The sequence below is a fragment of the Rhamphochromis sp. 'chilingali' genome (assembly GCF_963969265.1).
Source record: "Rhamphochromis sp. 'chilingali' genome assembly, chromosome: 4".
In the NCBI taxonomy this organism is placed as follows: domain Eukaryota; kingdom Metazoa; phylum Chordata; class Actinopteri; order Cichliformes; family Cichlidae; genus Rhamphochromis; species Rhamphochromis sp. 'chilingali'.
The window spans coordinates 14,642,270-14,661,007 of NC_137948.1; the positions used below are offsets into that span (position 1 = coordinate 14,642,270).

The window sequence follows — 18,738 nt, forward strand, 5'->3', positions numbered from 1 at the left end:
AGCAGTTTATCGGCATAGTTTTAAAAATTGCAGTAAAGGAATTATAAAGTAAGACAAGTATTTACATTAGAGTAAAACATTATATGACATTATTTTATTTGACTCTAGTATATTTGATATGGAGCCAATACTTCAAATGATTGGAAATATAGAATCATGTGTTTCTTATTGTTTCATTAGTTACACCGTTCTATATAACACTGTAAAGTCTTAGCTTTAAAGTCTTAGCTGCCTTGAGATGACATGTTTTATATCAGAGGGTGATATACAGTAAATAAACTTAGATTAATTACATTACAGTTTGAAAAATTGTAATCCTTTCTCAGTTTTGCACTATTTTGTTTTAGTTTTTATATTATGTTTTTCATTATTCCGATGGTGAATTTGTATCCTGCTGCTGCTTCAAGATGTTCAAGCATTTTGGGTTGTTTATGAGTGAAAGGAGAGTGGAGCCCAATTTTCATTGCTTCAGTTTTTAAATAGGAAATGCTTTCTTCCTTTCCATGTAATACATTACACTTTAAAACTGATCATTTTCAACAGTTTTCTGTTTTATCTCTGCAACATCTTTAACACTTGACAGCAGTTCCAGTCTTGAGGATTCCAGTCTTATCCTCCGTTCAGTCTCCAACTTCACCACCGTTGTCATCACAACCATTATGTCAGTCACCTTCAGTTCAGCCTCCTGTTCAGCAGCCACCAGCCCTGCATCCTGTGTCAGTTGCTTCGACTGTAAAACAATACAAGTCAATTCTACCCGAAAGACACTATTCCTCGCCCATCCATTCCAAGCAGAGAGACAAATCTAATAATAATGTCAACATTCCTCAAAGGCTGGCCAGTTCTGAGACTGAGATGCACACCAGGGCCTCCCCAGAGGCTGGGTTTCAGCCCCCATCAGACTCTGGACCCCTGGAGTTTAAGAAGCCAGCTGAGGACTGCACCCGGCTGTCGCTGCCTGAGCAGGGTCAATGCTCTGCGCAGCTGCAGGCCGCTATGTGTTTGCCAGAGGCCCGTGTGCCTGCTGGTCCTGTTCTGTCCCTGCCAGAGGCCCGTGTGCCTGCTGGTCCTGTTGCGTTCCTGCCAGAGGTCTCCGCACCTGCTGGTTCTGAGACTGTTTTTGCTGGGGGGCCCGAGGAGCCTGTCCAGCGTCCTGCCTCGTCAGCTGGGGGGCCCGAGGAGCCCGTCCAGCGTCCTGCCTCGTCAGCTGGGGGGCCCGAGGAGCCCGTCCAGCCTTCTGCCTCGTCAGCTGGGGGGCCCGAGGAGCCCGTCCAGCCATCAGCTGCAGTCTCATCACCAGCTGCAGTCTCATCACCAGCTGCAGTCTCATCACCAGCTGCAGCTTCATCATCCTCGCCTGCTGCAGCTTCATCATCCTCGCCTGCTGCAGCTTCATCGTCCTCGCCTGCTGCAGCTTCATCATCCTCGCCTGCTGCAGCTTCATCGTCCTCGCCTGCTGCAGCTTCATCGTCCTCGCCTGCTGCAGCTTCATCGTCCTCGCCTGCTGCGGCCTCAGAGTCTTCGGCCTCGCCTGGTCCAGCCCCCGTGTCTTCGGCCTCGCCTGGTCCGGTTTCAGCATCTGCTTCAGCATCCTCATCGCCTGGTCCAGCATCTGCTCCAGCATCCTCATCAGCATCGCCTGGTCCGGCTCCAGCATTCTCATCAGCATCGCCTGGTCCGGCTCCAGCATCCTCATCAGCTGCTTCGCCTGGTCCAGCTTCAGCCCCCTCATCAGCTGCTTCGCCTGGTCCAGCTTCAGCCTCCTCATCAGCTGCTTCGCCTGGTCCAGCTTCAGCCTCCTCATCAGCTGCTTCGCCTGGTCCAGCTTCAGCCTCCTCATCAGCTGCTGCAGCCTCGCCTGGTCCAGCCTCCGCTTCTGCTTCAGCCTCGCCTGGTCCAGCCTCCGCTTCTGCTTCAGCCTCGCCTGGTCCAGCCTCCGCTTCTGCTTCAGCCTCACCTGGTCCAGCCTCCGCATCCTCATCATCCTCGTCTGGTCCAGCCTCCGTGTCTTCATCCTCATCAGCGTCGCCTGGTCCAACTTCAGCTTCAGCATCAGCATCCGCACCAGCTTCGTCTGGTCCAGCCTCCGCTTCCGCCTCGTCTGGTCCAGCCTCCGCTTCGCCTGGGGCTGCAGGGGCCACGCAGCCTTCAGGTCCCCTACTACCACCTCCACATCGTCGGTCATCTGCCAGGCCGCTTGTTGGGCATCTCCGCCACCGTGGACGCCCTCCTGAACGCCCTCCTGAACGCCGCCACTGCCTTCCGCGTGGCTGGCCTCCGGACTTGTTTCCACGCCGCTGTTGCCGTCCGCACGGTCGGCCCCCGGACTTGTTTCCACGCCACTGCCTACTGCGTGGCCGGTATCCGGACCTGCCCCGCTGCTGTTAGCATGGTCGGCCTCCTGAACTTGACCATCTGGGCCTTTTTGGACTTTACTTCAGTACCCAACTACTCCCTTTACTTCAAGTAAGAGACAGCTGCCTTGGTAGAATGTGCAGGAGGCAGGTACAGGACATCTACTCACTACCTCGCAGTGATTTCTGTGGACAGTTACTTATTGGCACAACCGGACATCATGTGAACTTTGTACTAAAAAGCTGGAATGTTAAAACCTGAGTAAAAACAGCTTATATTTTACGGGCTTTTGGGCACAACATACAGCACAACCGCAAAAGGAGTTTCAACCCTGTTTTACAAAGCAAGGTCAGAATGCAAAATGAAAGTCACAGAAAAAACAGGGGGAAACGTCACATTGAGCAGTTCCATAACAGTCTATGATGCCTTTTAGTTATTTTCAGTGCTCTCTATTAGAACCTGTGAGGGGAAAAAAGAAACGTGTAAATAAGAGACAATAGCAGAATAGAAAAGCTGAAAGTTACCCTTTATGGCAGCTGATAGCTGATGCAGCTAATTCCTGTGACAAATATATGAAGTCTTTATAACATGTGGTGAATGTCAAGGATTTCTTACATAAGTGATCCAAGTGTCAAAATGTATTTAAGTGATGATATCTATTTACAATTCCACATTACATTAAAAATAATAATTAAATGTTATAGAAGGGTGCATAAATGTGTCTTTGTGCATCTCAATAATCTCATTTCAATTTTCCTTTACTTATCTTTTGATCTTTTGAATGTAATATCCACCTGGAAATCTATATAATCTCTATATACTGTCGATTCTGATCTTATATAAGTATTTTTTTCAATATGAATTGTCTATAATACACAGGCAACTATTTACACATACAGTCACTCAAAAATAAAATCCAGTGAAAGAGAAACCAAACCTTACTTACAATGATGGTAAAACTGGTCTAACGTTCAAGCGTTTGTCTTCAGTCATTTGGAATATATTAAGATATTAAAACTGGAAAGACAGTAGGATTAATTCACACACAGACAAAATCACCACTCATCATGCTACCTTAGCATTGGCTACATCAGTATAAGCAATTCAAGGTCAGTAATTAAATGACCAGTTAAATATAAAATTTGCTTGGGCATCTGCGGCAAAAGGAAATCCTTGGAAAAATTGGTGAGTTTCTTAAAATTGGTGAGAGAAATTCTGTGACTTCTGTTATTGTTTTGAGGTGGGAAACAGCAGGTCAAGGGTTTATATATCTTTTTATAAAGCTTTGAACATTCTTAACAGCACACTGGTTTCAATCATGGGAGAAAAAAGGAAGAAGTATAGAATCAACGAAAACACAAACAAACAAACAAAAAAACAAACAAACCATCAAACAAGAGATTATCGGTCAGAAAGGTGACCAGCAGCGTAATGGTCTCTCTAACTGAATTCCCCTGTACAGTTTAGACAACCTGCCGTATGTTAAAAGCACTTTATAAGCCGGACCAATAGAGCCTTGGGACTAGTGCAGTGGACAGTAGCCACTTTAAGTAACCAGTACATAACAGTCATACTGGAAGTTGTAAAACTTAATCTGGATCTGAATCTAGAAGCGTTTAAAAGAAATTACCTTTGTGATGCCATTCCTCTGGAGAAGCATGCTGGTAGCAGTGTCATGCACTATCAGTGGCAGGAAAATGGAAGCTTGTCAGAATTAAAGGGAAAATGAATACAGCCAAAAATAACGGATAACTGAGAGTTCTGGGAATGTGTCAACTGTCACGTTATGGCTGTGTGGCAAGCAGGAATTGGAACCAAACACAAACTCACGGGAACGGAACTTAAACTCAAAAGCACTAGTGATGTGACGTTCTGTATCGAGGCTTCGAAGCTTGTGTCGAGTAATGGAGGGGGCGTTTCCGCGATGCGCGTATCGAGGCTTGCTTCATTTATGGGAGGAGCTGAAAATGATGACGTCCGAAGCCTCGCTGCCCGGCTGTACCACGTGACTGGTTTATGAAGTGGTTCGAACTTTGCCGCGAGATATGACAGCGATACAAACCCCTCAGACTTCATTCAAAAATGTAGGTGTTTGATGGAGAGTTGCGGTTAGTGAGAGTTTGGAGACAGTTTGGAGGTTTATGAGAGTGAGGAGAGAAAGTCAGGAGAGAATGGAGGCAGCTAAGAAGAGGAGGATGTCCTCCCCTGTGTGGGAACATTTTGATCTTATTCCTCCCAACAAGGTATGTAAATTTCTACAGAAGATGTATTTTCATAATACTGATGGTTACAATACGATACAATTTATGTTAAGCTGTCGTTACTTTTGTACAAGGTGAAGTGTTTGCTATGTGCCAGGGAGCTGGGATATAACAACAACACCTCATCCATGCTTAGGCACTACAGAGCTTTGCATGAGAATAAGGGGAACACCGATTGTGGAGCGAGACCAGGTGAGCCATCAAATGCCATGATAATATAGCATGCAGTAATGTTACTAAATGAAACAATATTATACAACTGTAATAAGTTACGTGTGTGGTTATTTATATCTGTGCTTTGTCTTTATTGTCTTTCCTCAGGAGAACAATCTCAAATAGATGAAAACCTGGTTAGCATGGTGATTGAGGACTCCCAGCCATTTAGCATTGTGGAGGACAAAGGATTCAAAAGATTTGTTAAATCATTAAATCCTAGCTATGTTCTCCCCACTAAAAAGGTCATAAAAGCAGTGAAAATTTAGTTTTTACAGAATAAAATGTGAACAGGCAGGACTGACGCCTCAGTGTGTAGCTGTCCATACCTCAACGTTACAAAAGCACAACTACTGTCCACACCCCAACCACACCTCACCTCACAGTAAATGATCATTTCCATTTTAAGCATTTCCAAATGATCATTTTCCATACTGGCAGTATAAATATACACAGTATACTGCCATCAATACAATATACATGTTTTACACACTCCTTTTGTTGTTGACATTTACAGGCTGTGTGCAAAAGGCCACACTCTTCAAATTCATGCCAACTAATATTTTTACGTCCAGTAGATGTCCTACTAGAGCAAATGAAGCTTCAAGAAGTTTTGCGCTGGGGTGAACCAATTGGATGAAAAGCTTCAGTGCTTCATGAAGCTTCATCTGCCCATCACTAAAAAGCACACCTTTATTGCTGGGAAACAGGCAATATAAACAATACAAAATTAAACTGGGAAAAACTAATTATAATATGCACTAGGAGACACGGGGAGAATCACACACAGCTATGAGGGAGGACGCGACAGAAATGAGGGAGACGCAGACATGAATACACAGAAGGATAACAAGGGATGTGGGAGCAAACGGGGAACACAGGTGACACTGATAATCTTATCAAGACAGGGCAGGAGAAAACACGACAGGACGTACACTGATGGGAGACTATCAAAGTAAAACAGGAAGTACGCAGAGGGGGAGAGAGAACACGAGGAGAGCACAGACATAACGGGCTGGGGAAAAAATGGAAATTAAACACAAGGAGGAGAAACTAGTCAAGGGAACTCACAGATACAAGGAGAGGACACAGGGGCGAGAACCTACTAAATAGTCAGAACATTAAAAAGAAAATGCAAAAATCTAAAGTAGGACACTAGACTCTATAGAATTTTTCAGTGTCACTTTGAGACCAGATGTTTCTAATTTTAGTGATATTAGGCAAATGGAAGAAAGTAGTCCTACATATTTGTTTAATTGTGGCAAAATCCATTCACATTTAGGTAAAGATATATATTTTTAAATGAAAATTTGAACATTATCTAAATTCTTTTCACACTGTAAAATCTAATAATGTGTTTAACTAAAAATATCAAGTAGACTGAGTTTTTATCAACTTGTTTTTAGAACTCAGTTTAAGTAAGTTACTAGTACTTTTCATTCAAAAAGCTGATCAGCTCTGGTCATTTGAGTTGTCTTAAATTTAAAAAAAAAAAAAAAGTAAGTAAGATGGAGATTTTACTACTCAGTGTGGAAGGATAAAACTATATGGTTTGAAATGCCACGTCACTACCTCCCTCCTCCCTCACACAGATCAGTCCACATGTTTATGGCACTCAGGTTTTTTTCTGGAATATGTTGAGAAAAGCTGGAGAAGCTTTATATAAGATTATATAATATACAGACAACAGCCTGCACACCAACTTTATAAACAAAGTATTATGTTGGTTGTCTTTTCTTCTGCCTCTCTGCTTTCACTTAAAATCAGCTGACTACCTGAAATCAATGGTGATATTATATGACTACATATATTTGTCATGATTTTACATCTTACATCTTTTCTGGTGGGTTAAATTATCTCTACATTTTTTTCACAAATCCAGACTTTTTTACTGTCACATGGTACATCATTCCAGGACTTTTCTCTTATATAGAAATACTGAGACACTTTTGTCTTTGTGTCTCAGAAACAGATTTTGCTCCTATATACTGTACCTGTTCCTCTCTGCTGATGATAATCACCAGGTCTGCCCCTCTCTGCAGACAGTCCTCTCTGCTGTCATTCCAGGTGTTTTCAATAGATGAAACGTAATATAAACTGTGTTTGAAGTATATCCATCCTCGTTGGATATAGCGAACCTCCTTATCTTTCTTTCATTTTTGACAGCATCTGCAGTTTTAAGCACACAGCTTCCTGCTTTGCTGTAGTTCTATCTTAAGTTATGGTTTGTTAGTTGAGCCAGTTTTTGTTATGGTCCCTGGTTCCTCTATGCAAGAGGTTTCAAAGTCATTTTATCTTAGAGGCCACATCGAGGAAAATATATTCCCAAGTTTAAACTTTTAATAAAAACCATGTAATATCCGAGTTGCACCACATAAGAATATGGCAGAAAATTGTCAAATTAATTTACAGTGAGTTTATGTTTTCTGGCTTCTGCAAGGCTTAAATCAGAGTATTTCCAGCTGCGAGAATGAGTTCATTTGTAAAAACAGTTTTTGACATGGCTACACTGTATAAACATACTTCATAGTATTTTAGTTGGGGGACCAGGGTCCCCTGTATGTCAATCCTGCGTCCACTGAATATGTACTTGCCAGGGTGGCTTTGCAGTCAAAAACAAATCACACACCTGCTATCAGCAGTTCTTCTCTATAATCTGTGCACTTGGTATTTAACTGGGTTAAGATTTAGTGGCCTGGAAAGTAGGCCCCAAAGATCTGTTAATTGTTAAGTCCTGATTAACCTGTATGAACACTTGAGTGAGATATAACAATACACAGATCTTTACTTTTACTGTTTCACAAAGGGCTTAAAGGGGAACATTCACATTTTAGACTTTTTTAATGCAGGATATTTTATTAAAACTATTTAGCAGGAACAAAGCAAAACTGTAACCCACATGTTTCACATGTCTTTTTCACAGAGCCAAAAGTTTAGGTTTTCACATGCAGCATCATTCCAGTTGTTTTCATAATCATAGTAGTGATTTATTACTACACAATCTTCATTTCTGCGTTTAAAATTGTTGGGTTCCCCAGAGTACCAGAAGCTGAAAGATAAAGAGAACAAAATCGCAACACAAACACGTGCAAATTAGAAACAACTTAAAATCAACAAATTCATGATATTTACAATCTAAACATGTAAATAGAGGAATTATTTAATTTGATTAATTTTTAAAGTGGAAACCTTGCCGTCAATGGAGTCTCATCCACCCATTTCCAAACTCCTTCTGTCTCTCTGTCAGTCAGTCCAATCCACATTACCTTCTGCTGCAGCCTTATGAATTCCTTACACATAAACATAAACATGCAGCAATCAACCATTGAAATGATGTCACACACATTTTTGTTTTACTTAAATGTTTCACTCTGTTATCTAATTATATCATAAATGAACATACCTGTTCTTCTGTGTTGCTGATGATCGCCAAGACTGCGCCTCTCTGCAAACAGTCATCTCTACTGTCTTGCCAAGTTTTCGTGATTGAAGAAATATAATAGAAACTGCTGTTGAAATACAGCCAACCTTGTTGCGCATAGTGAGCTTTCATGAGAAGAAAGAATGAACTGTAGTTACAGTATTGTACAAACCTAAATAACACCTGTGAAATAAGTGTCAAATGTTAAAAGATACAACATAGTTTTCATTTGAATGTGTTTGTTTGGTATTGTGTATATAGTGTATAGTGCTGTGAATGGGTATATCCCCTGTCATGTGTTGTTGTTTGAGCTGGTTATTTGTGGAACCAAAATACAGAGACACAGAAGGAAGGAGTAAACTTAAAATGAACATTTATTGATGAAAGCCCAAACTACACAAGATCAAAAGCACTAGAAGATACCTGGAGGAGGGAGGTAAAGAGCTAGTGTACACACAGATGTGAGAGCTGAGGGATGGTGCCACAATAGACAGAGGGAGACAGACACAATATATCTTCCTGATAACGAGGGGATAGGTGGCACAACTGACATAATGAGATGGGGAAGTAAACACAACACAACACGTAGAAACAACAGAAGTGGGAAAATAAAATGAACCTGACACAGAGGGAAGATAGGAGGGAAACCAGGGAACATAGAAAGATGAAATACAAAAACAGACGTGACTTAGAAGAACAGAAACTAAACAAAACCCAACAGTGATGTCAGCAATGACTAAAACGATTCAGAAAATTCTGCATAAGGCAGTACAGTAAGGAAATCATAAAGAGCATTTTCACCTATACCCAATAACTGGTTGTGCAATCCTGGCAGCAAGAAAACGATATGATCATGTTATGAGTATGAGTATGAGTTTCATGCTCACACTTACCAAAGTCCTCTAGCTTCCTCTTCAACTCCTCTCTCTCTTTTGTCAGGAAATTCAGCTGTGAAGCTGCCATAAGATAAGAGAGACGAGCTGTTACATACATTGCCAGTTTTCTGATAACTAATGGAAACACGTGTATTCACCAATATAATCGAGTTGCCTCTTCTGCTCTTCTCGCTCCTTATTCATAGAATCCTGCAAAGCTGATATTTTTAGAGAGCTTACCAACACTTGAAACATAAGCAGAGCATGATAAAAACATAATTTTAAACTGAATGTATTGCATAAATGTATGAAAGTATACACTACCAGGTAAAAGTTTGGGCACATCTTCTCATGTAATGGTTTTTCTCTATTTTCATGAATATTTACATTGTAGTCTCACTGAAGGCATCAAAATTATGAATGAACACATATGGAATTATGTAGTAAACAAAAAGGGTTAAATAACTCAAAATGTGTTATATATTTTTGATTTTTCAAAATAGCCACCCTTTGCTTTGATAACTTGCACACTCTTGGCATTCTCTCGATGAGCTTCATGTGGTAGTCACCTGAAATGGTTTTCCAACAGAGTTACCAAAGATGCTGAGCACTTGTTGGCCCCTTTGCCTTCACTCTGCGGTCCATCTCTTCGACTGGGTTCAGATCAGGTGACTGTGGAGGCCAGGCCATCTGGGGCAGCACTCCATCACTCTCCTTCTTGGTCAAATAGCCCTTACACAGCCTGGAGGTGTGCTTGGGGTCATTGTCCTGTTGAAAAATAAATGCTGGTCCGACTAAACGCAAAGTGTATGGTATGGTATTGTGACTGCACTTGGGGACACATTCAAAGTTTTAACAAATTAATAACTGACTTATTTTCAGTTCTTAAAGTAATGATGGACTGTCGATTCTCTTTACTTAGCTGATTGGTCCTTGCTATAGCATGAATTCTAATAGGCTGTCAGTTGTGTACCAAACTGACTTCTGCACAAGATAACTGATGGTCGCAACCCCATTAAGAAGATAAGAAATTCCACAAATGAACCCAAACAAGGCACACCTGTGAAGTGAAAACTATTTCAGGTGATCATAAAGCTAAGTAAGAGAAGGCCAAGGGTTAGCAGCACTGTCAACAAAGCAAAGGGTGGCTTCTTTCAGCAATCTAAAACTTACATCAAGTTCTTTATCATTTTTTTTCTTGCCTACATTCTTCCATATATCTTGCTTCATATATTTGATATCTTCAGTATGTATCTACAATCTAATCTTCCTCTTCACATTAGTCAATCAACATCAGTGCTGGTTTTTAAATTCAGATTAAAAACGCATTTTTATTCACTGGCTTTTGACTCTGACTTGTATTTACTTATATTTTATTGTTTTTACAATGTTTATTATTTTATTGTATTTATTATTCCTATTGTATCTCTTATATTTCTGTTATTCAGCACTTTGGTAAGCCTTGCGCGTTTTTAAGGTGATATATACATAAACTATGATGACGACGACAATGTAGAAAGTAGTAAAAATAAAGACAAACCATTAAATGAGAAGGTGTGTCCAAACTTTTGATTGGTAGTGTATATAGTTCGTGCTTATTTGCACACTGTAAAATTTTATCCATATTTCTGGCAGCTTTATTGAATTATTATGTGGCATTTATAAAACCTGACAAATTATGTGTGCACAATATTTAATAAGCATTTATTTGTGACTATTAGAGGGCTTTTATCCCCATGATGTTTACCAAAGTTGATCTTCTTCAAACTGTCTTCTACATTAGTTCGATTTTCACAGGTAACATCAGTACCTAGTGTAGAGATTAGCAAAATATCAGATTATGACCACCCAACACAACATTTTTCTTTAAAACTATTCTTTTAAATAACCGTAACAATAAACTAGCTTAGGGACATCATGCATCATTTATACATAAGATGACAACAGTGGTGATAGACCATTCTGTTGTCTGTTTCCACAATAATAACATTTATTAACATGAGTATTTAAGTTATAATTAAAGCCATCTTACGCAGAGCCAGACGCAGGGAAACATTGAGAGCAGCCTGTAGGATACATAAGAGACAAAAGCTCCCAGCAATCCATTTATTCAGCTTTCCTCCTGTAAAGGACCACACACACACACACACACACACACACACACACACACACACACACACACACACACACACACACACACACACACACACACACACACACACACATTCATTACACACACTAAAAAGTGTAAAAAAAACCACTAAAATTTCATTTGTGTCTTACCTGACACAGATGCAGCAGCTTCAACGCTTTCATCAGTGATCTGGTTCAAGCCAACACTCCTGGCTGGAGAGCTGAGGGTTCTAATATCCGGAACCATACCAGATTCATCTCTATGGCCTTTCATGTTTAACAGAAATTGATGTGACCTTGCACAACCGTTAGTCACTGTGCATTGTTTTTCAAGTTGCTTACACAGGAAAATACTTTCTTCCTCATTTGTCTTTTTTTTTTTTCAAGAAATGTCATCACACTTTTAACCTCATTTGGACAGGAAGGAAGAGACGCATATAAAAGTGTCTAGCAAGCAGCAGATGTCCTGTCTTTTTGTTTTTTCATTTTTATTGTTTGTTTTTTTAAAATCAGTACTTTATCAAAATGACACTTTACCATCCACACCCTTTACTTCTGTCACACATTCTATTATCAGAACATTATTTCTTTATCTGTTGTACTTACTCAAAAGAAAAATATTTGTTTTTTCATGTTTGTCTCTTAAGGCTGTGTTACTGCCTGTCTGGTTAGTTTGATTATAACTACATTTATTTTAAAACAGTTATGTGAACAGAAGAAACAAAGATATTTCTATATATCTATTTGCATCTTATAATTTGCCTGAATTTTTATAATGGAGACCTTTATTTGGTTCATTATTATCTTTAACCTTAAAAGTTACTCTAGACACTGTTATCCACACAGCAAGCGGCGCTACAAACTGGTTAATACTTCACTTCACCAAAAGCACAAAATTGGTATGCTGTTACAGAATGCAAATTTTAAAAAAATCAATGAATCATAACACATTCATAGTGTAAGAAACCTCCAGAGCATTATGTTAGGTTTTGTAAGTTTTGTCATCAGTTAATTTGTCATTCTAAATGTTCGGCTCCTCAGTTTATTCTTCAGAGTTTATTCTTAATATATATATTTCTTAACAAGCTTAAATTAAAAATTAGTTTGAAGTACAACTCTCCATCAGAGGTGCCTGAACATTTTAATTAAGATTTCCAGTAATTATTTTCCCAAGCATGACCAATAATTTCTGAATTATGAGGTTTATTTGCAGCAAAGGAGGGAAATAATGAAGTACAAATACTTTTAATGCTGTACTTAAGTAGAATTTTTAGTAATCTATTCAACTTTTTACTTTTATTCCCTTGTTAAAGAAATATGAGAACTTTTTACTGCCTACATTTTCAAAACAGGCTGGTATGTAGCATAAAAGAGAAGGAGGAGCCAAACCCATTTACCATAGTCAGAGTCAAAGTAGACTGGAACGAGTGCACATGTCTGTAAGTTATAGTTGCGTACTTCATCAACTATCTAGCACTACAGAAGAGGAGCGAGAAAAGCAAGTAATTTCAAATGCAACATTTATATCCAATCAACAAACATTGGTGAACACAGTTTCTGTTTACAGTTTGTTACACAGTGTGTTGCTTGCTAAAAGTACAGCTGCTGTATTTCACAGGGAGAGAAATAAAAGTTAACTTCACTCAGTGATGGAGAAAGATAAAGACAGTGTAGGAGAGGAGGAAGAGATTAGATTTAACCTCTGCTAAGTGGTATGTGTTTGTATTGTGTTCAGGAAGTGGGGACAGTAGAAGGAAGTTTGACTTTAAGCATCAGTTTGCTAGGACCACACAAAGACAAATGTGTCCTACAGTTAAGGGTATAAGAATATGGAATTCTCTTCAAGATAATCTCAAGAGGTGTACAAACATGCACCGTTTTAAAATGTGTTATATACTTAAAAGGATAAATCAATATGAAGAACATAAAAGTAATTTGGGCTAAATGTGGAAGGAAAAATTTTCATTGCCATTTAGTGCTGTATATTGCTGATTATACAGATTTGTTGTTTAGTTTTGCATTGTTACATAAAAATACACGTTAGAGGGATTTTTGGGGGTTACTGGCGTCCTCTTGTAAGAATAATTGGATTGCACATAAGGGGCAGGTGCTAACAAGAATTTATTCTTCTTCCTGCTCCTTTTCACCCATGGGTGCAGTGTTATATTAATGGGAAGGAGGATCTGTATGTGGGAAACGAAACACTGTTGAACCATGTGTGAAATAAATAAAGAAATTAAATGAAATGAAATAAACTGGAAATTTAAATCTTACATCTAAGTGCTCATAAAGCTGCTGCGAAACCAACTGAGGTAGGCTAATGTGTCATTTAAAGGTTTCATGAAAATGCACCATAGTTCAGGATAATCTAGTTAGCTTGCATTAATATGATGAATTTAAAATAAAGCATTGTGTTTGAGTGGTGCACAGTGGATGGTGTGCTCATGGTCAGAGTTAGGTTACATTAAGTATAGCAGAGATGAATTTGAAGTGAAACTACAGAAGTTAAAATAATGCTAAGATTAATTCACCTTCATACTGTTTAGTATAATGACACCATAAACAGTAGTGCCAGTCAAACTCACCCAACAGAAAATATAGCTACACTCAACAAAAATATAAACGCAACACCTTTGTTACTGCTCCCATTCCCCATGGGATGGACGTAGAGACCTAAAATTCATTCCAGATACACAATATAACCATCCCTCCCAAACAGTGGTCACAAATCAGTCCAAATGTGTGGTAGTGGGCACATCTGCCATATTGAGATAATCCATCCCACCTCACAGGTGTGCCACATCAGGATGCTGATCTGACATCATGAGTAGTGCACAGGTGTACCTCAGACTGCCCACAACAAAAGGCCACCCTGGAATGTGCAGTTTTTTGCGCTATTGGGGGTCTGGGGACCCAGAACCGGTCAGTATCTGGTGTGACCACCATTTGCCTCATGCAGTGCAACACATCGTCGCATGGAGTCTATCAGATTGTTAATTGTGGCCTGTGGAATGTTGGTCCACTCCACTTCAATGGCTGTGCGAGGTTGTTGGATAGTCATGGGAACTGGTACACGCTGTCGTATACGCCGGTCAAGCACATCCCGAACATGCTCAATGGGTGACATGTCCGGTGAGTATGCTGGCCATGCAAGAACTGGGACATTCTCAGCTGCCATCTGCCCTGAACAATGTGAACCATGATTCATCCGTGAAGCGCACACCTCTCCAACGTGCCAGACGCCATCGGATGTGAGCATTTGCCCACACAAGTCTGTTACGGCGACGAGCTGGAGTCAGGTCAAGACCCCGATGAGGACGACGGGCATGCAGTTGAGCGTCCCTGAGACGGTTTCTGACAGTTTGTGCAGAAATTGTTTGGTTGTGCAAACCAATTGTTCCAGCAGCTGTCTGGGTGGCTGGTCTCAGACGATCTTGGAGGTGAACCTGCTGGATGTGGAGGTCCTGGGCTGGTGTGGTTACACGAGGTCTGCGGTTGTGAGGCCGGTTGGATGTGCTGCCATATTCTCTGAAACGCCTGTGGAGACGGCTTATGGTTGAGAAATGAACATTCAATGCACGGGCGACAGATCTGGTTGACATTCCTGCTGTCAGCATGCCAATTGCACGCTCCCTCATTGCTTGTGGCATCTGTGGCATTTTGCTGTGAGACAAAACTGCACATTCCAGGGTGGCCTTTTGTTGTGGGCAGTCTGAGGTACACCTGTGCACTACTCATGATGTCAGATCAGCATCCTGATGTGGCACACCTGTGAGGTGGGATGGATTATCTCAATATAGCAGATGTGCCCACTACCACACATTTGGACTGATTTGTGACCACTGTTTGGGAGGGATGGTTATATTGTGTATCTGGAATGAATTTTAGGTCTCTACATCCATCCCATGGGGAATGGGAGCAAAAACAAAAGTGTTGCGTTTATATTTTTGTTCAGTGTATTTTTTAATTTTTCTCTTTTGCTCATTTTCTACTTAATTGATTCAAGCTGATTGAATTAGAATTCAAGTTAAAACTGATGTAAAGGTTGTATTTTAATTTATTAATACTATTTTTTTTTAGATTAGATTAATATAGCACAAGGGTTTGTTTAGCTTTGCACAAAGCTTCTTACAAAGAGTTATTTTTTCCTTTCTTGCTTTGAGTACATTTCAGAGCCTGTACTTTTTCAGTTTTACGCGAGTAAATAAGTTGAAAACGTAGGCACCACAGAACACAGAACTGAAGTCTACCTTCCCCACCTGAGGAACAGGTATGGGTGCAGGGACAGTCTGGGTCCTGCCACTGTCACCCTAGGAACAGGGAAAGGAGGAGGAACTTGCTGGACACAGGCCTCTCCCACCCAAGAACAGGTACGGGTACAAGAATGGACTGGACCTCGGCTGGCCTCATCCTAGGAGCTGGTATGGGTGGAGAAACCTGCTGGAGGCCAGTGACCCCCGTCTGAGGAACTGGTACGGGTGCTGAGGTTGACTGGGCCTCGGCTGGAAGTAGGCACAGGAGCATTTGATGGATGAACACTAGCTTTCCCTGCACCCGAGGAACTGGTACGGGTGCAGGGACAAGCTGAGTTGTAGCTTTTCTGGGTACTGGAACAGTCACCTTCACTTGGGGAACTGGAGTGGGCGCAGGGCAAGGCTGGGTCTAAACCACTCTGGGATCATGGACAAGGACAGGCTGGGTCCCAGCCACCCTCACCCAAGCAACAGGTACAGGTGCAGGGGAAGGCTGGGTTCAAGCCACCATGGGAGCAGGAACAGGTGAAGCAATAGACTTAGGGATGAAGGATGAAAAACACAAACAGTCTTAGATTATTCAGGTGGTGATACCTGGCAGTTTTTGAGGGGAAAGTGATGCAGACACACTCTTGTCGCAGGTTGTTGGTCTGCACGAGAAGAGCGGCAGTGGTGGAAGCCTTGTCTCTCTTTGGCTGAGGAAACAGGAAAACTAGGGAACTGAGCCTACGATTGCCCCAAACAGGAAACCTCTGAAACACTAGGAACTAAACAAGTGAACACTAATGAGTCAAATACACAGCTGCGGGGGATGAGGGAGATCATGACAACGAACACAAGAAAATGCACACAATATAAAGACACGAGTGAATCAGAGCAGAGAGGAAACACCTGAGGAACATGGCTGGACAATAACTAATGAGACAGGGGAACAAGCACTGAGATGTGACTTACAAACCAAAGAGAGAGCGAGGGACACACTGTAAATGTAAACAACCAGACATGACTACACATGGGGCGTGGAGCAGGGGGGGAACCTAAAGAATAGATGGGAAAACTAATGCGGCCTAAGAATACAAATATTAAACAGAGGGTTAATTATAGTAACCAACATAAGGAACAGAATCTCAACCTCAGAATATTAAATAAACCAAAAGTCCAAACACAAATGCTGGGTCACAGACTCAGGACCATGACACATATATTAAACATGTTTTTTGTAAGATATGTTGAAAAACCATTTATCATTTCCCAGTCATTCAAACAATGTACAGTTGTCAGCCAAAGATGACGTGATGAAGAGAATTTAGTGTCAGCAGTGATTGTGAAAAAAATTAACCTAATGGCAGATATGACATTATGTGGAAAAGGATATGTATACGTCAGGTGGGTTAAAGTTTTGTTCCCCAATTTGAAGTGCCCTTGAGCATGACAACATACTTTAAGGCTTAGATTCATCATTTGTTAGACTTTCAGTTTGCTTCCCCTATTTTTACCATTTCCAAATCTGTTAACCACAATGCATGAGTATATTTCCTCACCCATCATTGCTGAAGAAATACACCAACAGAGGACAAACAGTTCAATGATCAGACAGCACTGAAGTTTTGTTCCTGTTGATGCCTTCAGAGTGTTGCAGGTAATGGAGAAAATGGAGACTAGAAATGAGCTGCAAAGATGCAATGGGAAATGCGGGATGGACAATAATAAAGGTAATGACAGTAATGACATATATATATATATATATATATATAGAGAGAGAGAGAGAGAGAGAGAGAGATAGATAGATAGATAGATAGATAGATAGATAGATAGATAGATAGATAGATAGATAGATAGATAGATAGATAGATAGATAGATAGATAGATATGAATGCAGTGAATGGCATATGTTTTAACAGAATAGGCTTCACATATTACAACATACTAAAAATGATTTCGATTTTTCAGAGAGACGACTCCTTCAGCTGCTTTTCCTCAGCTTTGGTGTGCTGTGTGTCATACAAGCCACTCTCAATCTTGCTTTACGCCTCACATGTGAGCATCATTCCTTATCTATGAAATTCAAAAGAAAGAAAAAATATCCACAAACTGCCAGTGCTTGTCTTTCTTTGTTTTAGTCGAGGGGAATGACTCACCCCACACAAAAAAGTTATGTGGCAACAACCAGTTAAAACCAGGAAATTTTAACCAAAATTCTTGTAGCGAACTACAAGAAAGAATCATTGCTTTGAACAGAGACAGAAGCCTGCTTGAAAAGAGAAATGAAGAGCTCCTTAACATCATAAAGAGTCTTGAGGAGGAGAAGAAGAGGCAGAATGGTGAGAAACTTCAGTTCTTCCTCTTTTCTGTACTTGCAAAAGAAATTGTGGTATTCTGATCTCACGCTCATCTTTTCTCTCTTAGGTTTCATCTCATCGTATAATTAGAAAAATGGCGGCTCATATGAAACAGTTGAGTTTCTCTCTAAAATGGTTTTGGTATTATTTTAACAAAGTTTATTATTATCATTATTATTATTATTATTATTATTATTATTATTATTAGTCTATAATCTGTTTTAAGCTAATTGTCCCACATGTTTGACTTTTGCAGTTAATGATTGTGATTGTATTACAGTTTGGATTTCTGTTTGGGGTTTTTAAAAATTTTTTTTATAATTTTTATTAATTATTCTTTGAAATGTTTATGTCTGTATTATTCTGAAAGAGAATTTCTTGTTAAATTGAGTTGTTCATGTCTGGTTTTACTTCATGGTTTTCATTATAATTTCTGTTTTACCATCCATCATTTCTACCAAAGTGAGCTGTATTTTTTTTATTATTTTTCTTTATGAAGGTTTTGGGTCCTATTTGTTAAATTTCACACTAGTTTCTTGTCTATTTGTCTCCTCATGGCTGTCGGACTTTTGGATTTGTTTCTCATTTGCTTCTTGGACTTTCTTACGCCCTGAATTTCTACATTAACCTCAATAAAATGGCTTGTTTTTTGTTAGTAAGTCTGCCATCTGTGTCCTGCTTTTGGGTCCTAACCTTTACATGCCACACGACCTAACAAACCAATCTTTTCATGCAGTTTAGAACACTGAATATTTTCACATTTTTTTCTTATTTTCCAGCACATTAGACCTTATTTTGTCTTCCTACACCTGCACTAGAAGTCTCTGAAGTCAAAGATATGATAAATAGAATAGAAAGTTTATATTTATAGAACTGTATCTTTGTAGT

At 40.1% G+C, this 18,738-nt stretch overlaps 2 protein-coding genes across 2 annotated transcripts; one reads left to right on the forward strand and one right to left on the reverse strand.

Annotated features, from left to right (window-relative positions):
• Positions 1-7,680: 7,680 nt before the first annotated feature.
• Positions 7,681-11,532, reverse strand: LOC308394713 (C-type lectin domain family 4 member F-like; the record flags this gene model as incomplete). Its single annotated transcript, XM_080879162.1, has 8 exons — positions 7,681-7,878; positions 8,019-8,119; positions 8,233-8,297; positions 9,144-9,206; positions 9,284-9,343; positions 10,873-10,935; positions 11,158-11,247; positions 11,409-11,532. The coding sequence occupies 8 exons, from the start codon at positions 11,530-11,532 to the stop codon at positions 7,734-7,736; spliced, it is 711 nt and encodes a 236-aa protein (XP_080735288.1). The 3' UTR covers positions 7,681-7,733.
• Positions 11,533-17,091: 5,559 nt separating this feature from the next.
• On the forward strand, positions 17,092-18,483 carry LOC308394717 (uncharacterized protein). Its single transcript, XM_080879167.1, has 4 exons — positions 17,092-17,223; positions 17,462-17,548; positions 17,632-17,832; positions 17,918-18,483. Exons 1-4 carry the CDS (start codon positions 17,154-17,156, stop codon positions 17,938-17,940), a joined length of 381 nt encoding a protein of 126 aa, XP_080735293.1. The 5' UTR covers positions 17,092-17,153; the 3' UTR covers positions 17,941-18,483.
• Positions 18,484-18,738: the final 255 nt, after the last annotated feature.

Excerpts from the sequence above, each read along its gene's own strand:
- LOC308394717 (XM_080879167.1), top strand. The coding sequence starts at position 17,154 with ATGGAGAAAATGGAGACTAGAAATGAGCTGCAAAGATGCAATGGGAAA. Across the intron at positions 17,224-17,461 it reads CGGGATGGACAATAATAAAG|AGAGACGACTCCTTCAGCTG; the intron begins GTAATGACAGTA and ends TCGATTTTTCAG. Across the intron at positions 17,549-17,631 it reads TCTTGCTTTACGCCTCACAT|TCGAGGGGAATGACTCACCC; the intron begins GTGAGCATCATT and ends TCTTTGTTTTAG.